Below are 12,829 nucleotides of genomic sequence, written 5' to 3'. Positions count from 1 at the left end.
TTTATTAATGCCTAAAAATTTAAATTTTTCATCCTGCTGATTAGTTTTAAAAGTGTGGGACACTGTCTTAGCCTCAGAATGAATCAGACACCTGTGTGTGTAATTTGTCTGAAATGTAGATCAAACTTTTCCTATGCACTTAACTACTGAGCAAGAACGCACTTTAATATGTCGTGGAGCTACAGTTCCTGTTTAAGCACAAAAAAAAAGAGGTTTGGGGAGTTAAAAAAAAAAAAAAAAAGACGTTCATCTTGCACTGTCGTTTGCTGTGAATGCTTTGTAAATATATATGATGTTTTTGTTTTATAACTAAGAATGAACCAAAGATGCTCAGAGTCGTTTGAATGTCAGAGCTGAGCTTTCCTCTCAGTACGACGTTAACTCATTCATACCAAATGTTAGTGGTTTGTTTTGTTTTTTAACCCCCCCCCCAACTCCTTAAGAGATCTGTCAGCTCAAATCAGGTACAGTATCCTTCCAATAAAAATTTTCTGTCTTCAAAGTCATGTCTCCTTCATTACATTTGATATTATTGTACACTATCATTTTGTTATATATGCTTTACATGCCATCCATCTGGGTTAATTAATTCAACTTTGAACTGAGAATTTCTGACACTGACAATAAATTTGGCCTCATAAAATATACACATCTACAAACATAAATAAATAAATCATCACAACTGATATCAGCCATCCAACACACTCACATCCACACGCAATTTAGAGTCACTAGTTAACCCGTTAAGTGAACCCACACAGACACAGGGAGAACATCCACACACAAAGGCCTCAGCTGTGAGGCTAACCACATTAAACAAGTAATATGTCTAAATGACCCATCATTGTGGTCAAATATATTGTGCCTGAAGCTTCAATAGATAACAGTCAACCAATATATAATAATGAAGACTTGACAGAAAAGGTTTGCATTCAATCTTTATTCCCAAAATGAAAAGCATGAAACAAGATTTGAACGTACATTTCAAACACTGAAACAAAGATGAAGAAAAGTCATTGATGGGATCAGTACTCATGTTTTAAAACATATTTCTCAGAGGAAAAAGGAATAATTACCACTTTTTAATATTCTCTCCCCAAAACGTTCCTCTGACCATCACACTGAAGTACAAATTAACGTCCATCTGTTTTTTTTCCACTTTCTGCGGGTTCATTTCGACATTAAAGCACTTGTGGTTTAACGATTAAAAAGACTTGCATTTTTATTTTATTATAATTGAATAAAGTGCACTCATAGAAACACAAAAAAAACGGTGGGGTCAACCAAAAGATTTTATGCACTGATCCATTTCAAGTTTGCATATCTGCAAAAGCCACCCGCGACGAAGGCGAGACACGCATTTCGGATGAATATGACGATGTCGAAGCATGTGCGAAAACTGGATGAGCTACCATATGGCATGGAGTAGCCCTGCCACTTCAGATCATCCCACTTTTTAAATTTTTTTTATTTACCCCCCCCCTTTCCACCACTGATTAGTACTCTTCTTCCAGATCATCGTCCAGGTCAGAAAAGTCAATAGATGGTCTGTTGTCTCGGCTCTCCTCGTCACTTTCTCCGTGGGGAACTGCAATCCAGAGACACTTAAATCAAATTAAGAAGCCACGTCACAATGAAAATACACAAATCTACAGTTTACAGCCTTTCAACAAGTACATAAGCATGGGAGGAGGAGAACATACTTTCAAGATTGTCCATGTGTTCATGAAGGATTCTCACCAGGTTGAATAACTGGGTGAGAAAGGGAAGACGTTTCTCTATTCAAGGTTTATATTCTACCACAGTTCAACACTGAAACATTTCCACTGTGTAAATCAGTAAAGACTTGAGCTTCAACGTGTGCAAACATGAGCGTACACAAACTAGAAATAAAATACAAAAATGGTACAAGTAATGTTGCAGAAGACTAATGCATGATCAATAGTAATAGTGAATTAGCCCTGTGGGTGTGTGTCAGTGTGTTCTCACCCCAGCTGCATCGACTGCTCCCAGGACATCGGAGAACCGCTGTTCACAGAAATGAAGCAGCACCACCAGATAGAGACCGCTGCTGATGAACTCATCGTATTCTGACTGTGAAGCAAGCAAAAAGACGATTAAGCAAACTGTTTTTAAATCCAAAACACATACAGTACGTATGAATGGTTTACAAAATAAAAGCATAGCTCGGCTTGATAAAAGTCTCCGGATGACCGTCGTTCCTAAAATGTTATTTCCTCATCAAGTGTTTTGATGATGGCGGCGCAGAGTGTTATTTCACACACTGGTCCTAAATGTCACATAGGCGTCCAGCTGGGTTGAAATCTGAACGCCACAGCGTGATTCACATTCAGTGAGCGCTCGTGCTCTGAATGGAAGCATCTGCATTTGTTATGCAAGTCCGCTCATTTCCCTCAAGTCTGGCGACCGTCTGTATATATGCAAACTGTAAACTGATCGCTTGATGTGCGTTGTCCATTAAACCAAACTGGTGTTTGCTTCTTTGTCATTTCTTTACTGTCATTAGTTAATTGCATTACTTGTAACTTTTAGATTTAGTTCTCTAACAAAAGGAAGCTAAATGTGACTTACTTGCACATGTGTTCTGTACAACTCCTGAATGTCAAAGTTGTCGATGTTCAGACGCAATTTCTCCTTGCAGAGTTCACATGTTGTGATGGCCTCCAGGTTTGTGCCTAAAAAATAAAAAAAAACACATTAAAAACGTTTGACAAGACGTGGCTTTAATGAAAGCTGCAGCAAAGTCGGAGTTTTGTATTTACCTGAGCCGATTTTAGAGCGAAGCCACCTCTTGATGCATTCCTGGTGGACGTACTGCAGACTGCCCGTGCAGCGACAAGGCTGAATCAGGGGGTTGGACAGCGATTCCTCCCCCATCTGGCAGATACGGCACAGGTCGCCTTCTTCCTCGTCAGAATCCTCCAGCAGCAGTCTTTGGAAGGACAGGAGGATGTTTAACTCTACAGATGATTAACTGTCTTATTTTGCAACTCTTCTACTTAAAAAAAAATAAAAAGTACACTGAAGTACAGCGAGAGAAGGGAACAATAAATATCAATAAACAGTTTCATCTGACAGTTTGAAGAGATTTAAAGTCCCGCAGCCTGTTGCTCGAGCTGTGTGCAAGTTGAACCTTAGCCGAGATATAAATTATTCTACCAGATGATCTATTAAATGTGAAATACACACAATGCAACATTTAAATAAAGCTTAAAAAAAAAAAAAGGTACCTAAAATACAAAATAAACTGATATTCATATTATTCAACAAGCTCATTACCCAAATTATTCACCACGTACCCGTCAACAAAAGCACATTACCTCTCCTTGATCTTGCGCAGCTTCTCTTGATCCCTACTGGAAACGGCCTTCTCCCTCTGGCCATCCAGCTGGCTCTCCACACCACTCAATGGACCCATAGAAACTGAAAGGTTTTCATACACTCCGACTCTGCTGCGTGGTGAAAACTCAATCGAGGCATCTTCCAGTTCAGGTAAAGTGTCGTCCTCGAGTTTGCGGGGACGACCTGAGCCAAAGGCATCTAAACCAACTGCTCCTTCCTCTTTTTCCTCCTCCTCGTCCTCGTCTTCGTCATCTTCCTCCTCCTCGTCGTCGTCATCTTGTGATGATTTATGCTCAAGGTTGTCCCACCTTCTCAGCAGATGCTGTGGGCGGCTGTAGCTTTCTTCTAAACCTGCAGCTGAGTGTGTACTCTCGTCTCTGGTGTGTCGTCTGAGGCGAGCGAGGAGGGGAGGGCAGCGGCCACGGAGGGAGGAGGAGAGCCAGGAGGAGCTGCCGCTGCCGCCTCCACCACTCGTGTTATTACTGCTGCCAACACCGGGCTCTCTCCACAGTGACATTCTGGGCCGAGCCAGGCCACTATGATAGCTATCGTTGTTGTTTTCCTGGATGGGGGCGAGATCTGCTCTACGGTTCCTGAGGCTGCCCAAAGTCGCCTCTGACCCTCCAGTGTCAGGCTCCACATTCGACATCCTGGCTCCCTCGTCACTGTCCACAGACTCTCCGCCAGTTGATGGACTGTCGTCGTCAAGTGAGCGAACACTGGAGGATCCGCTGGAGTCTTGGCTGGAGCGCCGTGAAAAGAGACGAGACAGAAGACGTCGAGTGGAGCGACGGCCCTCCGTCTCTCCTCCTTCAGGGGCTGGCCTGGGAGGAAGCGTGGCCTCTGGTCTTGCCAGGGGAGTGGTGTACCACGGGGTGCGGGTGGAGTAAGAGGAGGAGATATCTGAGGAAGATTCAGGGTTTCCTGTTTGTTCCTGAGATGAGTGGAGGGTAGATGGGCCATTCATGAAACGGGCTGTGGTTCTGTTGCCCAAGTCACGCACCAAAGGAGAAGACCGGTGGGAGGTTGAAGATAAGAGGTGGCGATTTAGGGAGCTTTCTCTAGCAGTGGGGGAGTAAGAAGAGGAGGAAGAGGAGGAGGAGGAGGAAGAGGGGGAGTAGGCAGTGTCTTTAGGTCGAGCTCCCTGTGCATATGTGGAGGTCACCCTGTCTGTCTGATCTGAAACAAGGGAAGAGAAGAAGAGCAGTTCGAGTGCTCAAATGTAACAACACATTTAGACATGCTGTGTGTGTGTGTGTGTGTGTGTGTGTGTTTGCATCACAATATGCCTACACAATGAAGACGCCAATCCAGGAGTCCTCAGCCTTCTTTCTCCCAAACCTGAGAGAGTGGGCTCGTTCTTTGTCTCCAACTCTCTCCTGGACAGCAGCGGGTTTGAGGCAGAGGAAGATGACGACGACGACCGCGAGAGTAAACGGCACGAGCTCCACGACGGATCAAAAGTGTCATTTTGTTTTTCACTTGAACCTACAAAAAAGAAAAAAAAAGAAAAAGAGCAGACAAGTTATCAGAATCATAACTTTCACTGCTACATGAAGAGCTAATTTACCATTATTTTTCAGTTTCTTATCTGTCCAGACATTTCTGTAGTACGCTTCTAAGTCTGATGAATGCTAGTTGAAATGATGAATTGCACCCAAAGCCACTGCTGACAGCGGCCATGCACATAGGCTTTCGCTCCACGGCTCCAAAATCACAGCACATAAAACTTAGTCCAGATGTTAGTGTAGATTTATGCAACACTAAATTATCCGATTGCGCCACACAAGGCAGTAGAGATTAGGGGTGGACGATCTGGCCAAAAAAGAAATGATATAATGATCTATTTAATCATGATCTAAATTTTATTTTTATTTTCTCTTCTTGATTTTAACTGCCCTGTAGACTACAGACAGATTTGCTACTGAGAGGAGATAACATGATCTATGATTCACCTAAAAGGTAGACTGTGAATGTCTTAGATCACAACCTCGTGATAAAATATGCATATGCGTAGAGTCAATTATTTCCACTATAGACCGATGGTGGCTGCATTGTTGTAACCCTAACCCTGGACATATATGGAGAGCAGTAGTTCATCATTCAGGTTCAGAGTCAGGTTTCCTCTGAGAACTATTTAAATAACTGCACCGCTCATTATATTTCGCTCTAGTGGTGTGGACATTTTACTGATGTAACCTACTGTTTATCTTAGCACAGATGCAATCTGACTATAAGCTATACTCTGACGACAGTTTAGTCTCTTGGGACAATGCCCAGTGTTTCAGGGCTTCGAATGCAGCCAGCGGATATCTGGATAATGGATATCAGAGCCAAAACGACTTCTGTGCGTCAGCCATTGTTTACGTATTCTTTGTGAATGCAGATAAATAATCAAAAGCATTGTAAGACGATCGCCAGTGCAACCAAAGCCTGCTCAGATGTGACTGAAAACAGAACAAACATTCAACAACACTTCAGATAGAAGAACCAGAGATAACCTTGTTCACTGAGATTACCACAGATGCGCCACTGTTTCACTGTCACCACATGAACTGAAGCCAAATCAGACAAATCTGAAGAGCCAGTATGTTCGGTGTTGACTAAATGATCACAGATGCTCAGTGTAATCAGATTTTTCTTGTATTCTGTATCATTTGTGTTACCTTCTACTGCCAATACGTCATCTGATCTTGGTGATGGCCACTGCAGGTGGGTCAACTAACATGAGGAAATACAATGTGTAGCTCAAGCCAGGCGGTGGGGGTGCGCTCTGGACAAACTGTATGCAGTGCTTTAGCTTCACATCCCCACATCAGATCAACAGGATACAGGTTTAAAAAAACAAACAAAAAAAACAGTCATAACCTCCAAAAAGTCTGGCATTATGTACCTCTGCCACTGCTAAGCCCATTACTGGAATAGGTGGGTCCTGTAAGTGAGGTGCTGGGCGTTCTTGAGTACAGTCCTCTGTTGCTGTACGACAGTTTGGCCCTTTTAGAATCGCCGTCATCAGTGGCGTTCAACAGAACTGAGCGCATCCCCAACCTCCCCTCAGAATCAGTCTGGGAAAATAAAGACAGACATTTAAAAAAAATAAATAAATAAAAAATGCACATCATTCAGAAATATTCCTTCAACCTCCACTCCAAAATGTTTTTAGAAAATTAGAAAAAAAAAACATTTAACCAGGCTGTGCGTTGTTGATTTTTTTTTGCCTGCTATAAACAAATAACATACTACAGCTCCAGTACCAGTTTGCTCCTGTTGCTGAGAGAGGATTCAGCCCACGGGCGTTCATAAGATCTGCTGGATGAAGTCAGAGAAGAAGGCAACTTCCAGCTGCTGGAGCGGCTGTCAGAGCTGCTGTAGTCTCTGGACGACCCCAGGAAACGAGAACTCTTCAAAAAAAAGGAACACGTACATTTAGTTAGTACTCATACCTGGGCAGGTAAGACTAAAGTGAGTTATCTCTTCCTGACAATCATTAGTGGCACAACAGTTGGAAATGTTATTTTCTTGTAAACGTTCCTGTTTGAGTTCATAGTGGGAAAAAAAAACAACATACACGTCTTAAACTGATGCCCATGTCTGTATACCCATAATAAATTAAACCATGGGAGGTGAGTGCCTTGCTAGCTCTTTGCACCTAGCCTGGGACTCTTCTAGAAAGAGCAGGAACAACCAGACAGGACCCAGGCTGTCAGCAACACTATCGTTCGAGATGGGCCTTGACGAGAAGCAGGACTAAAATACACGCAATGTGTGCCAAGGAATCTAGGCTGTCCTATAAAAAGACCTCCAACGTGTCTGCCGTCGCAGCACTGATATGTGTAGCTTGGTACTGTACCGTGTTCCTGAGGGAACCTGGAAGAAAAAAGAGCTTACTTGAAGGCGTGCTCTCTCTGGAATACACATAGGCAGATGCAAGGCAGATGGGTAAAGCCCCAAGTGGAATAGCGACACAGATACAGTAGGATGACGGGGACTCAGGCCCAACAAGTGCAGTTGCTGTTATTGTTGCTCATGATGGCTTTATTCGATTTAAACCAACACTAATCCAGCAGACACTGTCACCCTACATAACCTTTGCATACAGGGCTGACTTAGATGAAGCTGCTGTGCAACAATGGCAACTTAAAAAACACATAACACAAGAAGTGAAGCCCTATTAGACAATAAGACCGACACAGCAAACTAAGGGAGTGTTGTTGTCGTTTTGAATGCTTTTATTGTAGGTAGAGGGTGTCGCAATTTCAATTTTAAAATTGAAAAAATGATCAATTTGAGAATTTAAATCAAAAGCAAGATCGACGGTTCTCCTCTCAGGACAACAAGATTAATCTTCAAGATTCATTTCTGCAGGTGGGCTGGTTGTAAAGTACCTTCTGCCATCCAGTGACTCTTCTGTGTTTAACAGTTTGTTCCCACTTGACTGGTGAAATAAGTTATTTAACTATGAACATGTGGTCTTAATGTCGTATATTTTAAAAAGAAAATATGGCTGTAAATAGTTTCACTGCTAAATAAAAAGAAGTTTTAATGGATTCGTTCCAAATCGAATATTTGGATTTGAGAATCATGACACCCGTAACTGTAGGCGAATGTCTGGAGGGTGTGTGTGTGTGTGTGTGTGTACTGTGTAGAAAACAACAACTTTGGTCATTTCTGTACAAGAAGCCTGAAGGCTGTGCTGTCGGCCTACCTGTTGGTCCAGGTCCGCTTTGTAAGAAGATGATGATGATGATGATGATGTCCTCGGGTAGCGGTCATTACTCAGCACTGGTTCCCTACTGTACAGCCTACTGGAGCCCGGTGACGAGGAGGAAAGCGTTGGACTGGATGTATAGGACGGCCTCGAGCTGGGCAGACAAAACGGAAGTCTGCGAGACCTGGAGTCCATCATGGATTGTCTGTTGTGAAACGAGGATGAGAAATCCAGTAAATATTATTGCACGATAAGTGAGATGAGTGCTGACGGGAAGCGTGGAGAACTTGCTCACAATTGCATCAATAATTCCCCACCCAATGGAAACAGAGGGCAAGAGGTTTACAGTAACGAGGCTCGGTGGGGGCGGTGTGCGAGTATGTCTGATACGTGGATGAAGTGCACGTGAGAGTGTGTCTGTAAACATCAAAACTTGCCACCATGTCGCTTCCTAGACTTGGTATCATAATCACAGTGCCTATCTTAGGGACTATGAACTCTGTCACATGAACATGACACTTCAAGCAATCTGAACTGCGTGTCTAAGCAAACAGGAGTGCCCAACAACACTTATGGAGGCATCATTTATTATTAAGCCGCATTACTAAATTCAACACACGGTGCAGAGTCAAATCATGTCCACCGATGTAGCTGAACGTCAGCCTGAAAAGGGGAGAGAGTTGAGAGTTTCTGACAGAAGGTGGCTAACACAGTATGAGTTACTCCCTGGTAATGACATGGATCCATGGACATTTAGCTACGGCACCTGTGGTCAAAGATAGCTCAGCAAGCCAGCAGCCTGTCAGACTGAAATGAACAGCAGTAAATAAGGGAAGATAACTCGCACATTTTAAACCCACAACGCAGCAGTTAAGCACCGCCTGCGAGAGAGGAACAAGATCGTTAGGGGAAAAAAAACTGAAAGCAGTCTAGACAAAAATGTGAGAAATACATAGAAGCTTTTTCGCATGTAATGGTTAAAATGTTGAACTACTAGTCGATATACATGTGATGCTGTGTTACAAGCAGCAGGTGTCACGTCTCCTGGGATGAATACACACACTATGTTGCCAGTTTATATAAAGTGGAAACTAATGTAGTCTATTAAAAACAAACTACAATTAAATCCTACCTTCATTAAAGTGTGTCCAACCAAGTGTTACACAGCCTTCACAGTGACAAAGTTACACCTGCAAGTCCAATTAAAATGAACACATTTTATTGGAGAGCTGATTTATTAAACGTAAATGAGTTTAAATGATGGCAACAGGACACAATACCTGCAGCTAATGCACCATGCACCAATATGACTAACTAGTTAGTTAGATAACTAGCACAAGAGTCAATTTAACTAGTCCCAAACAGTTGGTAATGTTGACAGCAGCAGCATTACCTCTGCCTGCTCCTCTCGTCCTCTCCTCGAAGCTTTTTGCTGATTGATAATTTACGAGCTTTGTCTCGCCACCAAATCACAAATAAGGTCAAACCTTAACGTCGGTTGGTTAGCTCACCTTTTTTTTTTTTTTTTTTTAGCTCGCTGGCTAACTAACTGAAACTGAATTAAAATAAACAAATTAGCTTTAACGTCATATTTTTTTTTTTTTAGTTTAGTCCCCCCGCTGTTAGTCAAACACTAAACAGTGTGTCGCAACTTGAACCTAACAGACAGCCGTTGCACATTTCACGTTCCAAACGTGACCGTTAATGTTAACGGTTAGCTACGAAACGACGATAACGGTTATATACTAGCTGATAAAATAATAAAAAATAAATAAATAAAAGGCGGTGGATTAATAGTTTCACATTTTTTTAAAAGCTCAGTCTCTCTCTTTTTTTTTTTTTAGTGGTGGTGGTTCAAGATGTGGAAGACGGAAGAGTTCAGCTGTTGTTTTGCTCTCCGCAGAGCTAAGCTGGTTAGCATTGGCGTTAAGAGAGACGTTTTAACGTTAACGCCATGTTAAACGTTCACTAACGCTCATTTCAGTGCCCGGTTACAATTCACTAAATCAATAACACGATGCTCTGTCAGCACACACAGCCTCACCTTTGATTTGTTTTTGTTGCCTTGCTTTTAACACACACACACACACAACAGGAACGATGGCGTCTGTGTTGTTGACTGCTGTTGACACAGAGGGGGTCAGGTGATTTAAAGACCCGGAGCGAGGGAGTGGTTTAAAATAATGCTTTCAGCTGGTTCATTATCTTTATGCAGAGGATTTATCCACTTTTTTTTTGTAGAGTAGATTTTCAGCTAATGATGACTTATTTATAAATGATAACATTTATATATATATAACATTAAACCTCACGATGACTCTGACAGACACTTGTAGGGTAAGTCAAACAGCGCCGACATGTGGCTCAGATAAGAACATCAACAAGTGAGTGAGGAGAATGGGCCTTTGCAAAATGATGTATGCTGTATGTTGTAGTCAAGGCTACCTAAACCAAGACCAAAGCATGACCAAGACCAGAGTGTATGGAGATACAGACAAGACCAAGACTTTGAGGTGGTGAGACCAAGTCCAGATCAAGATCAAAGCAGAACGAGACTGGGTTGAGAGACCAATATCAATGCAGGGCGAGACTGAGACAAGACCAAGACCAAGGCTTTGAGGTGTTTAACCGAGACAAAACTAAGACGATGAGGGAGTGAGACCGAGTCAAGACCAAGATCAATGCAGGGTGAGACTGAGACAAGACCAAGACCAAGACTTTGAGGTGTTTAACTGAGACAAAACTAAGACTTTGAGGTGGTGAGACCAAGTCAAGACCAAGATCAATGCAGGGTGAGACTAAGACAAGACCAGACCAAGACTTTGAGGTGTTTAACCGAGACAAAACTAAGACGATGAGGGGTTGAGACCAAGTCAACACCAAGACCAAAGCAGAGTGAGACCGAGTTGAGACCAAGACTTTCAAGGGTTGAGTACAGGGTCAAGACCAAAACCAAGGCAGGGTAAGACCAAGTCAAGATCACCTAAATCAAGACCAAGGCATGAGAGTATCAAGACAGAGACTAGACCAAGACTTTGAGGGGTTGAAACCAAGTCAAGACCAAGACTAAGGCAGGGAAAGACCGAGACAAGACCAAGACTTTAAGGGGTTGGGATCAAGTCAAGACCAAGACCAGGGCAGCGTGAGGCAGAGTCAAGACCAAGACTTTGAGGGGTTGAGACCAAAGGCAGGGTAAGACCAAGACAAAACTTGTCTTGAGACTGGTCTTGAAATAAAATCTTGAGGCCTCTTTGTCTAAAACTGAGACAGTTCAAAGGGTAAAAAATATATATGGTCAATACCGAAACTAGACCAAGGCCTTCAAAAAGTAGTCTTGAGACCAAAAACAATCTTGAGTACTACAACTCTGAGTAGCTCACATGATAGAGCAGGTGTGCACATGTTTCATTGCTGTTGTTCTCCACATAAAGGCATAAAACCTTCAGGTTTTATTTGTCATATGAAGGTTAACAGCGATTCAATAAAATGTGTTGGATAATAAAAACAGATCAGCTCAGCAATAAGAGCACTAGTTGCGGTAACAGCACTCGGCATAAAGACACTAGACATAGATAACAAACTGGTAAAGAGGCCAGCTCTTTCCTACACTGCCACCTAAACTCCATAGAGGAAGTAAGGGAGCATGTGGAGGCCTTAAACAGATCTTCAGCAACAGACTGCTACTCCCACCATGTAAGAAGGAGCTCTACCACAGGTCCTTCATTCCAACAGCTGTCAGACTCTTTAACACCAGCATGACTTTGTTTCTATAGATTTGTTATTTATGAGTAATTTCTTATCCACCTTGTGTATAGGAGCTGCTGTGACAAGTGAATTTCCTCGCTGTGGGATTATTAAAGTCCATCTTATCTTATAAAGGATAAAAATAAGCTATAGAAATAAAATACAATACAATAAAATATTCAGTAAAAACTTATATAAACTGATAGAAATAAAATATTACAAAATAGTACAAAAATGTAGTGTACTGTCTATATGTGTGCTATACATTATATAAATGTGAAAATGTTGTGTCAGGTATATACAAGTATTGGAGAAGTATTACTGTATGTATAGATATGAATGTAATAAACAAATAGCACATGCTACACTTGAGGACCTAGGTGTATACAGGGGAGTTGCACAAAGTATTAGTCTCGGCTGATAGCATAACAAGTGTATAATTAGTGATGCATTAATGTGTAAGCTTCACTGATGTTGCAGCCGGTAAAGTTGAGGTTAATTTGACTTATTTTGTATATATAATTGGCACCTGAATTCATAATCATACACCATGATTTTATATTATTTTCTATTAATAATCTAAATCTGCAAAGTCACAAAGTACTTTAAAATTGTACTTAAATATAGTACTTAAGAACATGTCGTTATAAATATATCAGATATACAGTACTGCTTTTCACAGCAAAGTTTCAGCAGACAAACACTCAAAAACAGGCAGCATGTGCATGCTTCATCACTGCTGAGTTTGTGTGCATTCACATGCGAAACCATATTACTGAATTTTAAACCGTTAGAAGCAAAACAAATACGAAGAAAAAGTCTATGAGGATTTACAGAATCTGTGGCATGTCAAAAGGCACAAGAAGCATGCATTATTAACAGCATGAGAGGTGCCAGTATATTCCCTGTGGAAAGTGCCATGGCTTTGTAGTCATTACCACTGCTAGTTTCTGGCAGTGGGTTTAGGATTTTGGCAAAATGTGAATCTGAAGCAGCCCAAAACATCAGCCAGTG

The 12,829-nt window shown here is 41.9% G+C and overlaps 1 protein-coding gene across 5 annotated transcripts; it reads right to left on the bottom strand.

Annotated features, from left to right (window-relative positions):
* Positions 1-921: 921 nt before the first annotated feature.
* marchf7 (membrane-associated ring finger (C3HC4) 7) lies at positions 922-10,244 on the bottom strand. Of its 5 annotated transcripts, none has more exons than XM_027281529.1 (12): positions 10,116-10,207; positions 9,204-9,261; positions 8,069-8,276; positions 6,618-6,764; positions 6,257-6,428; positions 4,657-4,851; positions 3,342-4,542; positions 2,784-2,953; positions 2,593-2,696; positions 1,990-2,094; positions 1,704-1,752; positions 922-1,588 (listed from the first exon to the last, which is right to left on the bottom strand). In XM_027281529.1, the coding sequence occupies exons 3-12, from the start codon at positions 8,267-8,269 to the stop codon at positions 1,497-1,499; spliced, it is 2,436 nt and encodes an 811-aa protein (XP_027137330.1). In that variant the 5' UTR covers positions 8,270-8,276; positions 9,204-9,261; positions 10,116-10,207; the 3' UTR covers positions 922-1,496. The 5 variants fall into 5 exon arrangements, with proteins under 5 accessions (XP_027137330.1, XP_027137331.1, XP_027137329.1 ...); XM_027281530.1 differs by lacking the exon at positions 10,116-10,207 and adding an exon at positions 9,465-9,608; XM_027281528.1 differs by lacking the exon at positions 9,204-9,261 and having other exon boundaries at positions 10,116-10,244.
* Positions 10,245-12,829: the final 2,585 nt, after the last annotated feature.

This window comes from Larimichthys crocea, chromosome VIII (assembly GCF_000972845.2).
Source record: "Larimichthys crocea isolate SSNF chromosome VIII, L_crocea_2.0, whole genome shotgun sequence".
In the NCBI taxonomy this organism is placed as follows: domain Eukaryota; kingdom Metazoa; phylum Chordata; class Actinopteri; family Sciaenidae; genus Larimichthys; species Larimichthys crocea.
This window is presented reverse-complemented; position numbering and strand designations above follow the sequence as displayed.